The following is a 23,295-nucleotide window of genomic DNA, read 5'->3' on the forward strand; positions in this document are numbered from 1 at the left end:
TATTTTTTTTGTTGTCTTGTTCTCTCAGGTGTAGGCCTATCGAATAGATTCGTGATTTTGGGTGCAATTTTGTTATTTAAGCTATTTGTTTGTTTGCCTACACGCTTAATATTGTAAATAAAGTGTTAAATTATTCAGCATTATGTCGTCATATGTTATGTATTATGCTGTACTTGTGCGTCTAATGGTATGAGTGGGTTAGGGGGTGGTGGTGGTGGGCAGAGGGGCCGGGGGGGTGGTATTGTCCCCACCAAAGCTGAGACCAAACCTACGCCCTTGCATACACCAAAACCCAGAAACTGGTGTAAACACAAAAATTTCCAGGGGCCTCATGTACAAAGGGTGCATATGCACAAAAACATGGCACACATCCATCTCCACGCCAACAATCAGATGTATCAAAAATGGTATGACTGTGGAAATGTGTGGCGCGTCAAGCAAAAATCCTGGCTGGCGTACCGCACGTTTCTACAGCTATTGTCCCTCTGATGACACGTAGAGGTGATGCTGACAATTAACACACCCACGTTTGCAATTATATGGGAGTAAAAGCACGCGCAAAGTGATGCATAAAATGGCACTAACAGTGGTGACGGTGCCTTTACAGCAATATGTGTGCAGTTAAAAGCTCCGATTAACAGCTGTGCTTTAATGATGGAATGTGATGTACCTGGATGACATTGGAATGACTGCGTTCCACACACCTGGTGGCTCAGCTCAAGGTTCACTTGCACATTTCTGACCAATTGGTCAGCTCCCACTGGAGTGCCCCTGTTGCCAGGACGCCCAGCGTGGTCAGCACCTGTGTTGGCACAGACAACCCCTGGCTCCTCGCCGTATTGCGCTCTGGACCGGCCGCAGTTCTGCACACAATTCCAGTGACACTGGCCTTGGTGTTCAAAATCGGTTCATGAGCCAATTATTGTCATTTGCAAGTAACTCCTTACACTCCCTGAATACACGCTCACCTCAGATTGCACCATTTACAAGGTCCTCTAACGACACTAATGCAGCCACTGTTAGTGCCATTTTCCTCATCACTTTGTGCATGCTTTTATATCCACCCATATAATTACAAACATGGGTGTGTTAAGTGTTCATAAGTGTGTATCTGATGTGCACATCACGATGACTTCATGTTTTCACATTAACGGTTCCTAGCATCACCTTTACATGTCGGCAGTTGACCAATAGCTGTAGAAACGTGCGTACACCTGCCAGGATTTTTGCGTGACGCACCGCACATGTTCCCAGTCATTTCAGTTTTGATACATCTGAATGTTGGAGTGGAGACAGACGGAAAGGAGCCACCTCAGCTCCATTACCATTTTCCATCACTTGTCAGGTTGCTGCGAGTTGTAAACTAGTAAAAATACTTATACTGTGGAAAATACATCATTATTTCACACAGCTTCACATGGAACATTATGAACTGCAACTTACTGTGCATTCTTACAGCTTCAGTAATAAAAACAAATTCAGATAGAATCAAAAACCCAAAACTTTAAAACAGAGATTCTGCTCATAACAAACTGATGGGGAGAAGAAAATTCTGGTTTGAAGTTCTGCCTGTAAACAATGACGGTTTTCTGCTGAATTGCTCATAGTGATTTTATGTTGTTACTTCAGCTACTTATTAAAGTGACTTTGATATGTTGGGTAAATTTAGAAACTTCTGGATGGTGTGAAATATTTGACAGGAATCGGTTCGGCACTCACTGGGATCTGATGATCTGCGACATTAATGTTCAAAATAATCAAAAAGTTTACCTGGAAAAACAAGTTTAAAAAAACCTTCTCTGACAAACATAATCACAGCAATTGTATAAAAACAAAAAGGGGTCCTGAACCCGTGGATGATTGTCACACTCTTGTAGACTGACAGGCGTTCAAATCGATGCTTTGCAGGACAAGCAACAGAAACATTTTTGTCCTCTTGGGTAAAACCTCCCTCTCCTCCACCTGGATTCCCTCCCACCCCATGTGGACTTGGTCAGCGGCGTTTGAGGATTTTGTAGAAGAATCCGGCAGAAGATTCTGTGTCAGTCTTGACCTGCTCTCCCAGTTCCAGCTTCTCCTCCAGGTGGTCCAGCTCCGACTGATCCAGCAGCTCAAAGTCCTCGACCTCGCTGTCCGACTCTGCCGCTGGGTCCAGTGGCAACAGCCTGATGCATTCTGGGAGTGCAGACTGCCCTGTGACTCCAGCAGCTGCCTCTATTCTCTCCTGTATGGCGGCTGTGACTGCAGCCGCGATGGCGTCGCTCGCCACCTGGTTGACTAATTCAAGGGCTTTGTCAGAGATCTGACGTTTGCAGGCCGGCGGCTGCTGGAAGTGAGGAGAAGGTGAGAGAAGACCGAGGCTGAAGTCATCGTCATCGTCACCGTTGGTCAGCGAACCGTTGTCAAGTGAGGGGAATTCTGGCAGGCCACCGGCAAACACTTCTTCTTTGTCAAGATCTGCGCCATCGAGTGAAAAAGACAAACAAAAACCCAAATCACAGTCCCAACAGCGCCACCATGAGACACAGTGCTTAGTTAACTTATTTTACAACCTTAATCATCCAAACATTATTAACAGTTAAGCTCCAATGGGAACAGAGAACCGGTTCAATTTGAGATCCAGTTCCAAATTTTTCAAGCGGTTTGAATCATCTGCTTCATATTAATTCCTCTGATCAATGCTGGTATGTTTTTCTGACAGTTACTGACATCAAACGTTGCTGCACAGACAGCCTCTGCAGGCTGAGATTTTTCACACGGATAACTGATTAGGAATCAAGAAGGGAATCCATAAAGAACCAGACTGACGTATTAATCCATAATGTCATCAGTGTTGATAAAAGTCTTATCAATTCCGATTCGTGTTCATGGTACCTGGAAGAGAAACCGTGTTTTTGTTTGTTGATTTTTACAAAGTGCTTTGAGTGCTGTACGGAGTGAAGGCAGAGACTGGGTATGAATGCCGGCGTTCCTCAGGGATGTGTTGTACAAAGTTGACAGTTCAATGCTTGCATTGACAGAGTGTTGGGTCGGGTTGTGGAGACCAGGATCTTAGGTGCTTTTATTAGCGAGGAACGGTTTACTGACCTTGACTTGGTACACGATGCTGTAATCTTTGTGGAACAAGTGGATATCCTGATTACAGTGGTTGAGCAGCAGAGTGTGAAATCAGAGTCTCTGGGTTTGTGATTGTCCTGGATCAAGACTAAGATCCAGACTTTTAATGACTTCTTGGACTCGGTATGGTGGTGAAAGTGTTGAACTTGAAGAGACATTCAATCATCTCAGCAGCGACGTTCAGAGACACCTGTGAAGATTTTGTGGAGTCCAGAGATCACAGGTGTTTGGTGATGCTGATATCTTTGATATCAGGAGAACGATGGTCCTTAGGGTCCTGGAGCTTCCTATCTTACTGTATGGATGTGAGATTTGTACTCTAACCAGTGATGACTGGATGTCTTTGGTCCCAGGTCACTCTTGAGGATCCTTTGGTTCTGCTGGAGTGACTTCATGTCTCATAGTTACTTCAGGAGACTAAGCTGAGGACTATCACTTTCTCTGTGCATGATCCTGCACATAGGTGGAGTTGATGGCCCCTGTGGCTGGAGAAGGCCAAGGGGACGCTCACATTTCTCCTGGCTGTGACTGATAGACAGCTATTTTGGAGAGTTGGGGATAGACCAACTACCTGTCTGGGTGGTTGGCATCCAGGATCCAAGATATGGATGCAGCAAATCACAACACCAGACCTCACAATGCAAGTGGTCCTCCTCGTCCCAGTCTCTCTCAGTAACCACTTGTTTGATACAAAGTCATTCCAGTTGTAAAGATCCTTCAGCACTTTGTACCAAAGACATCCAGTCATTGCCTTCGGTCACTGGTTAATGTCCAAGATTCAGAACCATACAGCAAGACGGGCAGCACCAGGACCTTAAAGACTGGGACCTTTGTTAGCCTGCAAAGTCATCGGCATCCCCAAAAACCTCTGTCCAGTGAGCTTATGACTCCATAAGTTGTGCCCAGGCATCTCTACATCTGAACGCCTGAGGATCCAGAGACATGTACGTCACTGCTGAGATAAGTGAATGTCTCTACACTACAAGAACATCTCAATTATTTAATTTAAACTCTGTTGTGGTGGAGCACAGAGACAAAATTATACACCTCAAAAATAAATGATATTGCTGTCCAAATACTTATGGACCTGAAAACATTTGATATTTAGATTTTTGATCTATTGATATTGGTTGTTAAATGCTTATTTCTGTTGCTTATGTTCAGCAGTTTGGAATTTTCTGAAGGAGCAGTGTGACACGAATAAAATTATTATTGAACTGCTCCTTCCTTTTCTGGGGTGAGCTGCTGCCCTGAGTGAAGGAGCCGAGGATTACTGGGGTTCTGTGTTGGAATGTGGGATAGCAAGGTGGGCGGAACAGCGGCAGCAGCAACGTGTGCGTTTTGTTTCTAGACTGTTGGGAAAATTCTGAGCTTCCTTTAGGATTCCATGAAGCTATGAGACCTACCATCTGAGTTCTCGGTCTGTGGAGTGTGTCCTTCTGACAGATTGAAGGTGCCGTTGTCTGTCCACGTCAAATCTGATGCCTCTGTGTCTGATATAGACATTTCCTTACACACTGTGGAGTCGAGCTGTAGGAAAAAAGATCAAATTAGTAAATTTGTTTTTACAGCTCCTCCATCACTGTCTGATGCGCTGCTGCCACTGCTAAAGACAGGAGCAGACCGCAGCATATCATCCACGCAGCAGAGAAGGTGATCAACTGCAACTTGCCATCCCTACAGGACCTACACCTCCAGGGCCCTGAGGCCAGCAAGGAAGATGGTGGCCAATCCCTCTCACCCAGGACACAAATTTTTTGTCACCCTCCCCTCTAGCAGACGGCTGAGGTCCATCAGGACCAAAACCTCAAGACACAAAAACAGCTTCTTTCTGTTTGCAGCTGGATTTACTAATAATGCCAGACTCCCATTTATTCTGCCCCCCACTCCCACAAAGTACAGATCGGTCATCCCTGTACTGAAAGGTACTGTACATCTGCATGCCTTTGCACAGCCCCGTTCCACTGTTATATTTATTTGACAGTGAACATAGTTTTGCCCATTTTGTCTATTTGACTCCTTCACGTCTTACAGAAGTATTTTTTCCTTTTCTTTTTATTGTTGTTTATGCACCAATGATACCAGATCAAGTTCCTTGGATGTGAGAACTTAATTTGATCCTGATTCTGAGACACAGATTCTACTTTAGTGGCTGAGTTGTAATCTGAGAGCTTCAAACAAAAAGAGAAACTGCTTTTGTTGGACATGATAACAAAACAGCAAAAAAACAAAAAAAAAATTAAAACACAGTGTTCATTTTTAAATTTGATTATTTTGCATTTTGATAAGCACCCATTCAAAGAAGAAGAAATTTCCTGTCATCGCACTTCGTACTTTGAATGTCACAGATAACTTTAATTGCACGTGTACATTATAGACCCTGATCAATATATCAGCTGGCTGATGATCCCAGCCAATAGGAGCCTTTCACTAACATTTCGGTATTGGCGTTAATTTTGCGAATATGAAAACCTTTTCATGAAGAAAAAAAAAAAACACTTTGGCTTTTGGGAATAGTGTCACTATGTAGTTTGTCCAGCAGAGGGCACTCCATCAGCCCTGTTTCCAATGCTATCAGACATGGCTGGGAACATTACATCTCTGTTTGACATAAGCCTTGATGCTGATGTGGATCATATGTCATTAATTTTAATTAGCGTTACGTCAACAGTGATGGTCATCATAAGCTTAATTAGGTTTCGATGTGACAATCAAACCTTTGGAAACATGGAGGAGAGGTCGGACTCGATGCCCGCTTTCTCAGCCTGATGCTGTAAGAGTCTTTTCTCTGAAAAAGAGCACACAAAGGCCATTATTTTCATTTCACATTTATCGGTCATTTATTGTTTTGATAAGATGTTAGAAAACTGCAGAAAACACCAATTTTAGCTTGCCATTGGTTGTTTAATGTGACCTACAGACCAAAAGCATTTGACATAAAATGACTTCCAAACCAAAAACAAATGTACCTTCACACAGAAAAAGTGAAACCAGAAAACATTATTGTCATCATTAAATATGAAACGCTGCATCGTGACAGAACCCATAAGAACTGTAATAAATCCCACAAAGGACTTAAACTTCAGTCTGAGTATGATCATTCACAAACTTTCAGTTATTTTGGTGGCTTTGGATAAAAGTCATGTTCTTTCAAAATTATGCTCCAAATGGTTTGATTTGTTAAGTCAGAATCGTTTCCAGTGGAGGTTGGCCTCCGCCAGGGCTGTGCCTTCTCACCAGTCCTGTTTGTGATATTCATGGACAGGATATCGAGGCGTAGTTGGGGGGGTCTCCAGTTTGGTGGGCTCAGGGTCTCATCACTGCTTTCTGCAGATGATGTGGTCCTGTAGCCTTCATCGGCCGGTGACCTCCAACACTCGCTGGATCGGTTCGCAGCCGAGTGTGAAGCGGCTGGGATGAGGATCAGCACCTCTAAATCTGAGGCCGTAGTTCTCAGCAGGAAACCGATAGATTGCCTACTCCGGGTAGGGAATACGGCCTTGTCCCAAGTGAAGGAGTTCAAGTACCTCATGGAGCATGAGACTGGCTGGAGAGTCGGCGCAGCAGGGGCGGTATTGCATTCTCTCTGCCGCACTGTTGTGACGAAAAGGGAGCTGACCCAAAAGGCGAAGCTCTCGATCTACTGGTCAATCTTCATTCCTACTCTCACCTATGGTCATGAGTGTTGGGTCATGACCAAAAGAACTAGATCGCGGGTACAAGCAGCGAAATGGGCTTCCTCAGAAGGGTGGCTGGTATCTCCCTTAGAGATAGGGTGAGAAGTTCAGTCATTTGTGGGGAGTTCGGAGTAGAGTCGCTGCTCCTTCGCGTTGAAAGGAGCCAGTTGAGGTAGTTTGGCCATCTGGTAAGGATGCCTCCTGGGCACCTACCAAGGAGGTGTTCCAGGCATGTCCCTCTGGGAGGAGACCCCGGGGAAGATCCAGGACTAGGTGGAGAGATTATATCTCCACACTGTCCTGGGAACGCCTCGGGATCCCCCAGTCAGAGGTGGTCAATGTGGCACGGGAAAGAGAAGTCTGGGGTCCCCTGCTGGAGCTGTTGCCCCCGCGACCCGAACACGGAAAAGCGGTTGAAGATGATGAAACCAACATTTCTCAAGAATGTGTGAAGTTTTGACTCACTGGGTGCAATGTTAAGAAATGTTGGTTTGTCTGAATACAAAAGATGGAGAACCACAACCTACCTACACACACACACACACACCATAGAAACTCCACCCTCTTCTGTCTGTTGGTGGATGTACATACAAAAAGTTCATAAAGTATAAATACTTTGAAGTAATCAATGTAACATGACATGTACGAGCACAAAGTCAGTAATGCAAAAAAGCTTCAACATGTTATAAGTTTTAATACCTGCACCCACGCTAGCCTGAGAATCGACTCGCTGGGCTCAGCCACTGTCGGTCAAAGTGACCACACCCCCAAATATACATAACTTTATGGCTTTCTGCTTAAAACATAAGAAGCTAGGAAAAAAACCCACCCTCTGTACAGTTGCCACAGAGGGGAAACTACCTACAGAGCCCAAAACCATTTTTTTGTACCAGGCTGTAAACATGTTTAATTCTGCTCTAAAGTTGGACATTTAACATGGACTTGAATGGGAACCTGCTCACATTTGCAGCCAACCTCAAGTGGCCAGTCAAGAGACTGCATCTTTTTGTTCTTCTGGGTGGGCTTCATCTGAGCTCATCAAGGCTCACCTCTAGGTGTCATTACATCCACCACACCACAGAACCACCTTGGGTCCTGGATGACAAACAGCCAGGCAGACCACTGCTTCATCCCAACCTCTCCAAACTAACCACCTATGCTTGAGCCAGGTGAAACATGGGCGTGTCCTTGGCCTTCTCCATCTGCTGGAGTCATCAACAATGAGGTACCAATGTGCTGGACCATGCCCAGAGACATACCCCAGGTTGTCCATTAAACAAAGGGTCAGAGGGCTCAATCAGACCGTAAAGTCCACAGATTTCTTTATGTTAGACTACAAACTACTTTAATCAGTTTCAGAGCCTGGAGCGAGCGTTCTGAGTGGAAGTGCCCTGGTGGTGTAATACTTTTCAGTGACATTCCCTTTAGAACTCAGCAATCATTTGAGTGACAGAAGGATAAAGAAGACATCGCTACCTACCATGATTCTCTTTGATCTTCTGGACAAATTCCCCAATGCCAAAGTCCAACTTCTGCAGAATTGGATCCAGCCACAGTCCAACTTCACGAGACGAGATCAGAGGCCACAGGAAGATGGCCAGCACTGCAGAGTGAGACCACACATGGACTCAGCTCTGGTTTGGGTTTACTGGTCGTGTGCATAACATGTAAGAGGTGACTCACCTAGAATATACGAGATTACAATTCCTGGAATGTAACGTCCTAAAACAGCAAAGAAGGTGCACAAACTGCAAACCAGCAAGCAAAACTATGACAGAAAGAAAAACTGACAGTTACACCTTTTAATGTTAAAAAAAATGACAAAGTTCATGCAGTGTTCCATTAGGCAAATTAAAATGTGCACCAACGAGCTTCTGCAGCTTTTGTCAATGAATTTGTTCTTTAAAATGATTCAACAGCCTGTGCATGAAAGAAAATCAGTTAAAAATCCTGCATCAATGCTGTTGTCCAGCTGTTTTCTGCACTTCATCTAATCCACCAAAATATCAGATCCGCCATGTCCCACATCAGTGATGAAATCTGCCCATGTCAGAAACACTCTGAGAGACTCCGCCTGCTGTTCTGCACCTCAGGGGCGGGAAGCAGCTCACCTTGCCAGGATGTTGTTGTTTGAAAGTTGATGTTTCCTGGAGGAAAAGTTTGAGGGCATCACCAAGCTGAGGTCCAGTTCCAGACTGGTTGTTCTGGCTTGAATCTATGAGCTCCCAGCTGGAGGGAAAGAAAGGATGACGTGAGGTTTATTCATCGCTAAAACAACAATTTGCCAAAGCAGCAGCACCACCAGAACTGGACCACAGGCTATGTAGGGTCCACGTGCAATAGTAGCCATGTTGTACCTTGTATACCAGTGTGTTATACTGTATATCATAATAAAGCTCTTTATGTCCAGCTTTCCTATGTACCTATATTAAACATGTATCTTAAATAACAAAGAAACGACAGTGGACAAAGGTGGTGTACCCCTCATCACCCGAAGAACTGAGCCAAACTAGAGTATGGGTTCTGGTAGATACCAGCCTAGAACTACTATTGTTTCTCAGTGGTTTCATTGATACAATTCCATTTCATATTCTAGATAAATGGACTGCATTTATATAGCGCTTTTCCATCTGCATCAGACGCTCAAAGCGCTTTACAATTATGCCTCACATTCACCCCGATGTCAGGGTGCTGCCATACAAGGCGCTCACTACACACCGGGAGCAGTAGGAGATTAAAGGCCTTGCCCAAGGGCCCTTAGTGATTTTCCAGTCAGGCGGGGATTTGAACTCATGATCTTCTGGACTCAAACCCAACACCTTAACCACTAGACCATCACCTCCCCCTCATCACCTATTCTAGAGAACCTAAGGCTTCCAAAAAATCTTGGTTTGTTAAGATATGTCCAACCACATACTGCTTCTACCTATGCACCTGAAACAGGTGATTTCAGTGGTTACCTCATCTAACTGCCTAAAGAGTCAATGGAATCAGCTGGTTTAGTGTGTGAGTGGACCAATTACAGTAGGGATGGTGGCAGGACCTGTACTCACTAAAGCCTGGGTTGTATGTGGACCCTACAGAGCCCATAGACTAAACTGTTTGTATATACTCCCCCAAATTCAAGAACATACTTCCACCACAAGTAGTTCTGGTTGCTTTAATTTAATAAAGCTGAAGACGGGCGGCAGCCTGTTCGAGTCTCCTTGTTGGTGGCACCTCATTAGCATTCATGGTGTTTTGGATCCATTTGGAATGGACGGTCATTGGCCCATTTATTGATGTGGATCATTGCTGTGACAAATGTCATAGTCTAAATAAGCCACCATTAAACTGGATGGTGACTCGACAAACAGGTGATAGTCGCGCAATATGGCCATGCTCGATATTCTTGGCCACCCACTAACGTATATAAAGTTTCTCTTTCAGTCTGAGGGTTCTCACAAATGACTCAACCTGTTCAGATCTCACAGCAGCTGCTATGGTTCACTTCACACAACATTGCTATAAAAGGTGGTGACCTGTGTGTTGGTCATGTGCAGCAAACAGATGACACAATTCAACAAAGATAGATCATAACCAATATAGCACACAAAGGCAACCAATCTCACTTCACCTCTTGAAAGTACATTAATACATTTTTCATTGTTGTTGATATCATCCACTAAAGAATTTGTATGAATAAAATTCAATGCAGGCCTGGATATTTAAAATTAACGTGTCCTGCCTTCTGATGATATGACACAGCCACCCAATCAATAGACCGGACTGGTTCAGAAATCTCAGTGTCAAAGCTGGAAATGTACAAATTTTAACAATGAACACAACAGATTTTGCCTTCCTTTAACAACAGACTGACAAATTATGTAACAGCACATAATCTCCAGCTGCTCCAGCGGCTTTGCTCAGTGGCCAACACATCAGTATTTGGCAGCTTTCAGATTTAACGGCTGGTATGAACAGGAAAACACTTAAAAAACAGCATTAGACGCAAAGTGCACAACCCTGTATCAATATAAATAATAAATTAATAATAAATTATAGCCACTTCATAGACAGAGACACGTCTGGTTGGCTGCAGGAAAAACAGTGGGAGGAGCTACAGTGTCTCATAAACACCTGCCACCTGATGATGAAACGTGATGTCTCTGAGGAATTTGGTTTTCAGGGAAACATAGACTGGACATGTGACAGCATTACGGTGAAGCAATCCATTTGGGACGGAGGTGATAACCATTTCACTATTCCATGAACGCCGGCCCTCTCCATGGAAACACATGGAGGGTTTCTTGGCTGACGGACTGTGAAGTTTCACCACATTAAGACGCAGCAGAGCAGTTTATGAAAGATTATTACTGTACAAACCCTTCACCAAATTCCCAAAATGTGGCCGTTCTTAAACCCTTTCTTTAAGGAGGCAACAAAATGTAAAGAGAAAAACATCAACATCATCAGTCAATCGTAATCATGATCAACATCATCATCAAAGCAGCATGCAGATATGATGGAAAACCAGGATGTCACGAGTTGATAATTGACTGGAAAACAACATTGTGTTTTATATGCAAGAGCAATAAAACTGTTCTATTCCTAAAAAAGGCAGAGACTTGAGATGATTCATGACGTTTGGTGGAAGTTAAACAGTGGCTCTTACAAAAAAAAAAAAAAAAAAAAGCATCAGTGGGTTGCAAAGTACACACAATATAAATGTAAAATGGACTGCATTTATATAGCGCTTTTCCATCTGCATCAGACGCTCAAAGTACTTTACAATTATGCCTCACATTCACCCCAATGTCAGGGTGCTGCCATACAAGGAGCTCACTACACACCGGGAGCAATAGGGGATTAAAGGCCTTGCCCAAGGGCCCTTAGTGATTTTCCAGTCAGGTGTGGATTTGAACCCATGATCTTCTGGACTCAAGCCCAACACCTTAACCACTAGACCATCACCTCCCCTGTAATGTACTGGTTTTATATACGTGTAACACTTTTCAATCTGAATTACAAACTTGACAACGATGTCTCATATTCACCCATTCACACCCCAATGTCAGGCCAAGGCGCTCAGCAACTACAACAAAAGCAACATGGGGATTAAGGACTTTGCCCGAGAGCCCTTGGTAATTTCCTGGCCTGACAGGGATTTGAACCAAGGACCCTCTGGTCATAAGCCTACTGCCCAATAATGAGACCGTCACCTCCCAAGTAAATACACATCTGTCTGTCATGATGTTTTTGACTGTATGACTTCATTATATGACTTCTGTGTGACATCAATATGAAGCCATTCCTTTAACAAAAACATCAATCATAAAAAAATTTGCTGCTCAATATACGCTTAAGGGCATCCATCTAGGCTGCTTGATTTTTGAAATATACAAAAAAAGGACTCTCTGTCCACTGTCTGGGGTGTAGGAAGATGGCGTAGCACTCGTGAGAACAACACAACAGGAGCGAGACTTGACGGCGCAGCGTTTCGCTAGCTAGATTCACCCGAAAACAAACAAGAAATGGAAAAAAAAACCCCACTGGATTTAATGTAATATAAACAAATAGCAACAGAAGGAAAGCCTTCACGACACCAACTCTCTGCGGGCGTGGATATCCGGAACCAACAACAGTGGATTGTGTTGCTAATCGACAATTACTACCAAGCCTGCTGCTTGGACATGACTTCCCTGGTGTTGCAGACTGAATGCCCCACCCCTAAAAATCGGTCCGCCTTGCTTCACTGCGCATGCGTCATTTTGGACAATAGCAGCACATCTGAAAGCACATCTGAAAGGATTTCCTCACAAACGGCCCACAGTCTGTGAAACCCGGCCCCCACCTTTCCTCCAACATCACACTCAGCACCGGTTCCCCTCAAGGCTGTGTACTGACCCCCAGCAAAGACACATCCCACCCCAGCAACCACCGTTTGACCTACTACCCTCCGGCCGACGTTATAGGTCAATCAAAACTAGGACAAACAGACTCAGGGACAGCTTTCTCCCCAGAGCGATCACTGCACTGAACAAAAACAAATCACTCTAATCCACACCTTCAAGTTTCTTGTGCAGTATCTGTAAAACGTGCAATATTTCCTGTACAATATGATTCCACAGTTGTATATAATTCTCATTTTACAGTTTACTTGGTCCACATTTCATTTTATGTTTATATTAGTTGTACATATACTCTGAATAATTTACTGTTAAATTTCACTATCTTTTATTGGCTAAAAATTACTCGCACCACGAAGTTTGGAGTTGCACTCAAATCTCGTTGTAATGCAAATTACAATGACAATAAAGGCGATTCTGATTCTGATTCTGAGTCTCTTCACCCAAAACAATCAAATGGATTAGTGTGATTATTAACACCATCAACACCAGTAAGACGAAGAAGATGGTGAACGACTTCAGGAGGAAACCACCACCTCACCCACCGGTGAACATCCAGGGGGAGGACATAGAGACTGTGGACAGTTTCAAATACCTGGGTGTTCACCTCAACAGCAAACTGGACTGGACACAATGCCGACGCCCTGTACAAAAGAGGCCCGAGTCGCCTCCACCTCTTGAGGAGACTGAGATCCTTTGGAGTGAGCAGGCCTCTGCTTAAGACCTTCTCCAACTCTGTTGTAGCCTCTGCTCTCCTCTATGCTGTCGTCTGTTGGGCCCCGGGCAGCACAGAGCGGGAGAGAAAGAGACTGAATAAGCTGGTCAGGAAGTCCAGCTCTGTCCTGGGCTGTCCTCTGGAGTCTCTGGAGGTGGTGGCTGAGAGGAGGGTGTTAACCAAGTTCAAATCCATCATGAACAACTCCTCTCACCCTCTGCACCGGACTGTAGTGGAGCTGACCAGCTCGTTCAGTGACAGACTGAGGCACCCTCAGTGCAAGAAGGAACGATACCGCAGGTCGTTCCTCCCTGCTGCTGTCAGGCTGTACAATCAATCAATCAATCAATTTTTTTTTTATATAGCGCCAAATCACAACAAACAGTTGCCCCAAGGCGCTTTATATTGTAAGGCAAGGCCATACAATAATGATGTAAAACCCCAACGGTCAAAACGACCCCCTGTGAGCAAGCACTTGGCTACAGTGGGAAGGAAAAACTCCCTTTTAACAGGAAGAAACCTCCAGCAGAACCAGGCTCAGGGAGGGGCAGTCTTCTGCTGGGACTGGTTGGGGCTGAGGGAGAGAACCAGGAAAAAGACATGCTGTGGAGGGGAGCAGAGATCGATCACTAATGATTAAATGCAGAGTGGTGCATACAGAGCAAAAAGAGAAAGAAACAGTGCATCATGGGAACCCCCCAGCAGTCTACGTCTATAGCAGCATAACTAAGGGATGGTTCAGGGTCACCTGATCCAGTCCTAACTATAAGCTTTAGCAAAAAGGAAAGTTTTAAGCCTAATCTTAAAAGTAGAGAGGGTGTCTGTCTCCCTGATCTGAATTGGGAGCTGGTTCCACAGGAGAGGAGCCTGAAAGCTGAAGGCTCTGCCTCCCATTCTACTCTTACAAACCCTAGGAACTACAAGTAAGCCTGCAGTCTGAGAGCGAAGCGCTCTATTGGGGTGATATGGTACTACGAGGTCCCTAAGATAAGATGGGACCTGATTATTCAAAACCTTATAAGTAAGAAGAAGAATTTTAAATTCTATTCTAGAATTAACAGGAAGCCAATGAAGAGAGGCCAATATGGGTGAGATATGCTCTCTCCTTCTAGTCCCCATCAGCACTCTAGCTGCAGCATTTTGAATTAACTGAAGGCTTTTTAGGGAACTTTTAGGACAACCTGATAATAATGAATTACAATAGTCCAGCCTAGAGGAAATAAATGCATGAATTAGTTTTTCAGCATCACTCTGAGACAAGACCTTTCTGATTTTAGAGATATTGCGTAAATGCAAAAAAGCAGTCCTACATATTTGTTTAATATGCGCTTTGAATGACATATCCTGATCAAAAATGACTCCAAGATTTCTCACAGTATTACTAGAGGTCAGGGTAATGCCATCCAGAGTAAGGATCTGGTTAGACACCATGTTTCTAAGATTTGTGGGGCCAAGTACAATAACTTCAGTTTTATCTGAGTTTAAAAGCAGGAAATTAGAGGTCATCCATGTCTTTATGTCTGTAAGACAATCCTGCAGTTTAGCTAATTGGTGTGTGTCCTCTGGCTTCATGGATAGATAAAGCTGGGTATCATCTGCGTAACAATGAAAATTTAAGCAATGCCGTCTAATAATACTGCCTAAGGAAAGCATATATAAAGTGAATAAAATTGGTCCTAGCACAGAACCTTGTGGAACTCCATAATTAACTTTAGTCTGTGAAGAAGATTCCCCATTTACATGAACAAATTGTAATCTATTAGACAAATATGATTCAAACCACCGCAGCGCAGTGCCTTTAATACCTATGGCATGCTCTAATCTCTGTAATAAAATTTTATGGTCAACAGTATCAAAAGCAGCACTGAGGTCTAACAGAACAAGCACAGAGATGAGTCCACTGTCCGAGGCCATAAGAAGATCATTTGTAACCTTCACTAATGCTGTTTCTGTACTATGATGAATTCTAAAACCTGACTGAAACTCTTCAAATAGACCATTCCTCTGCAGATGATCAGTTAGCTGTTTTACAACTACCCTTTCAAGAATTTTTGAGAGAAAAGGAAGGTTGGAGATTGGCCTATAATTAGCTAAGATAGCTGGGTCAAGTGATGGCTTTTTAAGTAATGGTTTAATTACTGCCACCTTAAAAGCCTGTGGTACATAGCCAACTAACAAAGATAGATTGATCATATTTAAGATCGAAGCATTAAATAATGGTAGGGCTTCCTTGAGCAGCCTGGTAGGAATGGGGTCTAATAAACATGTTGATGGTTTGGATGAAGTAACTAATGAAAATAACTCAGACAGAACAATCGGAGAGAAAGAGTCTAACCAAATACCGGCATCACTGAAAGCAGCCAAAGATAACGATACGTCTTTGGGATGGTTATGAGTAATTTTTTCTCTAATAGTTAAAATTTTGTTAGCAAAGAAAGTCATGAAGTCATTACTAGTTAAAGTTAATGGAATACTCAGCTCAATAGAGCTCTGACTCTTTGTCAGCCTGGCTACAGTGCTGAAAAGAAACCTGGGGTTGTTCTTATTTTCTTCAATTAGTGATGAGTAGAAAGATGTCCTAGCTTTACGGAGGGCTTTTTTATAGAGCAACAGACTCTTTTTCCAGGCTAAGTGAAGATCTTCTAAATTAGTGAGACGCCATTTCCTCTCCAACTTACGGGTTATCTGCTTTAAGCTACGAGTTTGAGAGTTATACCATGGAGTCAGACACTTCTGATTTAAAGCTCTCTTTTTCAGAGGAGCTACAGCATCCAAAGTTGTCTTCAATGAGGATGTAAAACTATTGACGAGATACTCTATCTCCCTTACAGAGTTTAGGTAGCTACTCTGCACTGTGTTGGTTTATGGCATTAGAGAACATAAAGAAGGAATCATATCCTTAAACCTAGTTACAGCGCTTTCTGAAAGACTTCTAGTGTAATGAAACTTATTCCCCACTGCTGGGTAGTCCATCAGAGTAAATGTAAATGTTATTAAAAAATGATCAGACAGAAGGGAGTTTTCAGGGAATACTGTTAAGTCTTCTATTTCCATACCATAAGTCAGAACAAGATCTAAGATATGATTAAAGTGGTGGGTGGACTCATTTACTTTTTGAGCAAAGCCAATAGAGTCTAATAATAGATTAAATGCAGTGTTGAGGCTGTCATTCTCAGCATCTGTGTGGATGTTAAAATCGCCCACTATAATTATCTTATCTGAGCTAAGCACTAAGTCAGACAAAAGGTCTGAAAATTCACAGAGAAACTCACAGTAACGACCAGGTGGACGATAGATAATAACAAATAAAACTGGTTTTTGGGACTTCCAATTTGGATGGACAAGACTAAGAGACAAGCTTTCAAATGAATTAAAGCTCTGTCTGGGTTTTTGATTAATTAATAAGCTGGAATGGAAGATTGCTGCTAATCCACCGCCCCGGCCCGTGCTACGAGCATTCTGACAGTTAGTGTGACTCGGGGGTGTTGACTCATTTAAACTAACATATTCATCCTGCTGTAACCAGGTTTCTGTTAGGCAGAATAAATCAATATGTTGATCAATTATTATATCATTTACCAACAGGGACTTAGAAGAGAGAGACCTAATGTTTAATAGACCACATTTAACTGTTTTAGTCTGTGGTGCAGTTGAAGGTGCTATATTATTTTTTCTTTTTGAATTTTTATGCTTAAATAGATTTTTGCTGGTTATTGGTAGTCTGGGAGCAGGCACCGTCTCTACGGGGATGGGGTAATGAGGGGATGGCAGGGGGAGAGAAGCTGCAGAGAGGTGTGTAAGACTACAACTCTGCTTCCTGGTCCCAACCCTGGATAGTCACGGTTTGGAGGATTTAAGAAAATTAGCCAGATTTCTAGAAATGAGAGCTGCTCCATCCAAAGTGGGATGGATGCCGTCTCTCCTAACAAGACCAGGTTTTCCCCAGAAGCTTTGCCAATTATCTATGAAGCCCACCTCATTTTTTGGACACCACTCAGACAGCCAGCAATTCAAGGAGAACATGCGGCTAAACATGTCACTCCCGGTCTGATTGGGAAGGGGCCCAGAGAAAACTACAGAGTCCGACATTGTTTTTGCAAAGTTACACACCGATTTAATGTTAATTTTAGTGACCTCCGATTGGCGTAACCGGGTGTCATTACTGCCGACGTGAATTACAATCTTACCAAATTTACGCTTAGCCTTAGCCAGCGGTTTCAAATGTCCTTCAATGTCGCCTGCTCTGGCCCCCGGAAGACAATTGACTATGGTTGCTGGTGTCGCTAACTTCACATTTCTCAAAACAGAGTCGCCAATAACCAGAGTTTGATCCTCGGCGGGTGTGTCGTCGAGTGGGGAAAAACGGTTAGAAATGTGAACGGGTTGGCGGTGTACACGGGGCTTCTGTTTAGGGCTACGCTTCCTCCTCACAGTCACCCAGTCAGCCTGCTTTCCCGGCTGCTCGGGATCTGCCAGGGGGGAACTAACGGCGGCTAAGCTACCTTGGTCCGCACCGATTACAGGGGCCTGGCTAGCTGTAGAATTTTCCACGGTGCGGAGCCGAGTCTCCAATTCGCCCAGCCTGGCCTCCAAAGCTACGAATAAGCTACACTTATTACAAGTACCATTACTGCTAAAGGAGGCCGAGGAATAACTAAACATTTCACACCCAGAGCAGAAAAGTGCGGGAGAGACAGGAGAAGCCGCCATGCTAAATCGGCTAAGAGCTAGTAGCTACGCTAAGCTAGCGGATTCCTAAAAACACGCAAAGTGAATAATGTGTAAATAATTTAGAGGTGATTCAGCAGAAGGAGTGCTTTAGTTAAGGCACGTAAAGATTACACTGGGAAACAAATCGTAATCTAGATAACTAGATCAATCTAACTGCGCAGATTAAACAGCTAACAGATACAGAAAAACACCGCTGTGCTCCGGAACAGGAAGTGATACAATACCGCAGTGATATCCAACCACCAGTAGAGGCAAGCAAGAGAGAAATAACCACATGCAATAATATGTCCACAAATCATGTGCAATAACAACTCGTTTACAAATCCCAGCACTAATGTCACCTAATCACATCTAAACTCCATTTCACATATTGTAAAGAAGTCGCTCCCATCTCCTTTTCAATCCCAATCATGTTTATATATACACATATTCTATATATATATATATATATATACACATATATATATATACATATTCTATTTCTACCTCATTTATTTAGGTCTTGTACTGTTACAAGTATTATTATTATTGCTTATCCTTGCACACGCTGTTTGATGAACATTTTCCTCTACTTGCACCCATCTCGTGCGTTTTTTAAGAGCTGACGTGAATTTCTCCTCTGTGAGATCAATAGTTTATCTTATCTTATTTACCATCAGATGATGAAGGTGAAAGCTCTTAAATCATTCTCAAGTCAGTTTTAAGCAGACACGAGGCCATTTTAAGCAGAAATTCTGCAAAATTCCTTGATGCTTTGAAATGACCGGTGCACAGTGAATGCATCAGCTAGCAGCTCATCTAGCCGCGGCGCTCTGATCGCTTCATCTGTCTTTTATGATGAAATAATGCTGAATTTATGTGGAAATGATTGTTGTACAAAAGCTTCAGATATCGGTCGCTAAGACAGCGGACCCAAGAGCAGAAGACCTCGACCCATCATCGCCAAACTGGAACATTACAAACATAAAGACCTCATTAAAAGCAAAGCCAGAGAGCTCAGAGGGACCAACTTTGGAATAAACAATCAGTTTCCAAAAGAAATTAACAACCGCAGAAAGATTCTTTACCCAATTAAAAACAGCATAAGGAGAATAATGAACGTGTTTACCTGGTAGTAGATAAACTTTATGTAGATGTTCAGCTGTATCGGAATCCATCCACAAACCCGTGGCTTTTCTGAGGATGTCTGCAGTGTTAAGATGGATAATTTAAACACACTCCCACTGCACGCATAGTCTCACTCATTTACACTCAATATTGCACAGGTGTAATTTATGTTTTATGTATGACATACTTGTGTCTGTCTGTCTTTTAGAGCCTTCTCAATATGTAATATCAGAATTTTTTTGTCCCAGTATTTAGTCAGTGTTTTTCAGCTTGTTGTAACAGCAGACAAAGAGGAGTCAGTATATTAGTTCATAGAAGAGTTCCATTCATTCTTAATACCTCTGTGACAGATCCTGAATAATAATTAGGAGAGCTAGTTCAGCTTAACTTTGTCCCACTTATTGACAAAATCTGTAACGATTTGAAATGATGGAACAACCTCCCCATCTCCCTATTAGGGATAGCAACTATCAAAATGAAAATATTGCCACAAATTAATTACCTTTTTTCAAAATGATTCCATTCAAACTCACAGTTAAATGGTTTCAGTCTTTAGAGTCTGTCATTTCAAAGTTTTACTGTAAAAATAAAAAAGCTAAAAATTAGTATAGCTACTCTTCAGAAAAAAAAAAAAGCTCAAGGTGGTCTGGAAGCACCAGATTTTCTACATTACTAATGTGGCTAAACAGATACAATACTTGATCAGATGGATTCATCCTAATCCAGTCCACAGCTCCTGCATAGAATTTGAACAGTTAAGTCCCAGTCACACACAGCCAGAATGTGCAGGAACCAGCCCGACAAGGCAGATACTGCCATAATCGGACGCAGTCGGAAGGGAAAGAGGCGTGGTCAGCCGTGTCAGAAAGCATCCAGATTACCTCGTCCACACCTGCATGATGGTATCTAAAGCGCGTGTCCTCAACAGGTAGATGACACAGACTGCTGTCAGACGGCTATAAAAGACGCTGAAGAATGCCAGGCAGCGCTGTGTTCCTCCCGGCAGGGGCGTTTTGCACAGCCCCAATGTATGGACAGACTCGCACCATATGTGTCAAAGCTGGCATGGTGCGGTCACTCACTCACTCATGCAATCACATGTGTGCTCATCCTCCATTTCCCCACCGCTACTGACCTCACATGCATGTACGTGTGTGCGTAGAGCAGAGGTACTGGATGGATGACATGATTGCTCTGTGTGTGTGTGTTCTGTCCTGTTTTACCGCCATCAGAATATGTAAATTGCCGTCAGATGGTGCTCAGACTGCACACGGACCTCTGCTGGACAGGCGTCCCGTCTTGATGGCACACGGACGGTTTTGAACATGTGCATCACACTCAGGTCAGCCGGGTGACTTTGATCCAGTGTGTGGACTCGCGCAGATGGCTGTCAACCATGTATGGTCCCTAGTCTAATTTCAGTTTTCAGTCCTGGGTCTTAGGTGTGGTTCCCTTGTCCCATTTTCCGTCCTGGTCAGTTTCCCATGTGTTTAAGTCTAGTCATGACCCGTGTTTGATCCCCAGTCCTGGTCCTCCACCCTGGTCTGCCTCCTCTCCTGAGTAGGCATCCTTTGTGTAGTTCCTGACCTAGTTTCTAGTCCAAGTCTGGTCCCTTCATGTCTGAGTCTGGTCCCCATGTGTTATGTCCCTTAGTCTGTTCCCTAGGTATGTCAGGTCATGTTCTGCTCCACCTTCCCAGGGTGGGGTTTGTTTATTCCTGGTCCTGTTTCTGCTCCACCTTCCCTGAGTGGAGTTTTTTGTTCCCTGCCAGTTGACCTTTTCGGATCTCTCCTGTTTTTTGTTCCGCCTCAGGCCCAGGAAGGTCACACGGCACCTGTCTCCGTCACGAGCCCTGGAGGGAAGAGCAGAGGTGCTGGATGGATGACATGATTGCTCTGTGTGTGTGTGTGTGTGTCCACGATGGCTGAATGAGGAGCTATGTGTGCGCGCGTGGCGCAAATGTGCGCACATGTGAACAGGGAGCACACGTGTGCACTGTTGCCAGCTGCTGGACACAGCTGGCACTGGGCCATGCTGTCCCATACATCAGATGCAGCCTTTCCAGGGAACTTTAATTTTTTCTCACTTCAGCAGCACAACGCAACTCTGGACACCATGGTGGTTGGATTATCATATGGGATTTATTTTTGCATGGTTGATTACAGCACACAGCAGCTGGATGAGAGGGCAGGTGATGGTCTGTCTAGTGGTTAATGCACTGGGCTTGAGACCAGAGGATCCTCGGTTCAAATCCCAGCCTGACCGGAAAATCACTAAGGGCCCTTGGGCAAGGTCATGTTCTGCTCCACCCAGGGTGGGGTTTGTTTATTCCTGCTCCTGTTTCTGCTCCACCTTCCCTGAGTGGAGTTTTTTGTTCCCTGCCAGTTGACCTTTTCGGACTTCTCCTGTATTTTGTTCCGCCTCAGGCCAAGGAGGGTCACATGGCACCTGTCTCCATTGTGCGCCCTGGAGTGTAGTGAGGCTCCTGTGTTTTTTGTTCCGCCTCAGGCCCAGGAGGGTCGCACAGCTCCTGTCTCCATCATGGGCCCTGGAAGGTCGTGAGACTCCTGTGTTTTTTGTTCCGCCTCAGGCCCAGGAGGGTCACACAGCAGCTGTTCTCCGTCGTGGGCCCTGGAGAGTCGTAAGGCTCCTGTTTTTTGTTCCACCTCAGGCCCAGGAGGGTCGCATGGCACCTGTTCTCCATTGTGGACACTGGAGGGTCGTGAGGTTCCTGTGTTTTTTGTTTCCGCCTCAGGTCCAGGAGGGTTACATGGCACCTGTTCTCTGTCGTAGACCCTGGAGGGTCATGAGGTTCCTGTCCTGTGTCCTCCTCAGGCCCAGGAGGGTCGCACGGCACCTGTTCCCCATTGTGGGCCCTGGAGGGTTGTGAGGTTCCTGTCCTGTGTCTGCCTCAGGCCCCGGAGGATCGCACGGCACCTGTTCTCTGTAGGGGGCCCTGGTGGGTCGTGAGGCTCCTGTTCCTCCGTGGACCTTGGAGGGTCACATGGCAACTTCTCCGCCGTGGGGTCTGGAGAAGACGGGACTGTCTTCATCTCCCGCCCTGTCATTGTCATGGTTTGGGGTTTCGTCCAGCTCTGCCTTCCTCTCCTAGGGTGTCAGCCTCCGGCTTGGCCTGGTGAGTCGCGCGGGGTCTCCCTTTGAGGGGGGGTGCTGCTGTGGTTTGCCCCTGGTCCTGCTTGGTCTGCTGGCTTTCTTTGTCTCTGTGTTTTCAGGTGAAGCTGAGGTGGAGCTGCTGGGTGAATGTGCTGGTGTTTGGTGCGTCTGCTTTGGGTGACGTGAGGGCTCTGCACCCAGCTGTCAAGCTGCACTTTGGCTCTGCCTCATCTGTCAAGTCAGCATGTGGAATTGACAGAGCAGCGTCTCACAGCTGATCGGCATCTTCACTGAGTGGGTGCTCAGAGCTGACACTCATCCCGTCTCATCACTGCTCCAGATTTAACCCCGGACCTGTCATGGGTTCGGCGCCAGAATCTACTACTACAACAGCTGACATCTGCTGCTTCCCTCCTGAAGAACCTCCGCGTTCCTCTGGGTTGGAAACGGGTTGCCATGAGTTCCCAGCTGTGCCATGCCATCGCTCTTAGCCAGTAACCTGGTCTTATGTTTTCTCATAGCGTTCTTTGTTTGGCGTTCCTTCGCCATGGTTGGAACTCTGAGTTTTTTAGTTGCGAGCCTCCGAGCTCATTAACTTTTCCTGCTGTGTTTTTCCAGACTGAAATCTCCACGCCCCTGTAGTAACTTTTCCACTGTGGGCTCCCATGTCCACAAATGTATCTGTCTGTGTTTTTCACTGTTGCTTCTAGGCGCAGTATGTAACATACTATGTTTTTTCCTCTCGGGATTTTCCAGGCTTTCGTGAGTTACCTGTCGAGTGGAGCTTTCAAGCCTTGAACTTAATTACTGGTGTTAAGCGCTCTGGCTTAATTTACAACCTTTATTTCCTCTGCGAGTATTCCTGGTTCAGACATAACTGCCCATGTGTATCTGTGTAAGCTTTTGGGCTGTAATGTTAAGATCATTTATTGCATTCTGCTCAGTA

The 23,295-nt window shown here is 44.5% G+C and overlaps 1 protein-coding gene across 2 annotated transcripts in view; it reads right to left on the reverse strand.

Moving 5' to 3' along the window:
• Positions 1 to 1,711: 1,711 nt before the first annotated feature.
• The window catches only part of retreg1 (reticulophagy regulator 1), a 73,051-nt gene continuing 51,467 nt past the window's right edge, over positions 1,712 to 23,295 (reverse strand). For both annotated transcript variants that reach the window (XM_034183362.1, XM_034183363.1), the window contains 6 exons: positions 8,906 to 9,023; positions 8,478 to 8,562; positions 8,275 to 8,397; positions 5,835 to 5,905; positions 4,524 to 4,647; positions 1,712 to 2,457 (listed from right to left, as the gene is read on the reverse strand). In XM_034183362.1, the coding sequence (XP_034039253.1) occupies positions 1,994 to 2,457; positions 4,524 to 4,647; positions 5,835 to 5,905; positions 8,275 to 8,397; positions 8,478 to 8,562; positions 8,906 to 9,023 (985 nt within the window). In that variant the 3' untranslated portion in view covers positions 1,712 to 1,993. The remainder of the gene's footprint in view (positions 2,458 to 4,523; positions 4,648 to 5,834; positions 5,906 to 8,274; positions 8,398 to 8,477; positions 8,563 to 8,905; positions 9,024 to 23,295) is intronic.

This window comes from Thalassophryne amazonica, chromosome 12 (genome assembly GCF_902500255.1).
Source record: "Thalassophryne amazonica chromosome 12, fThaAma1.1, whole genome shotgun sequence".
In the NCBI taxonomy this organism is placed as follows: Eukaryota; Metazoa; Chordata; class Actinopteri; order Batrachoidiformes; family Batrachoididae; genus Thalassophryne; species Thalassophryne amazonica.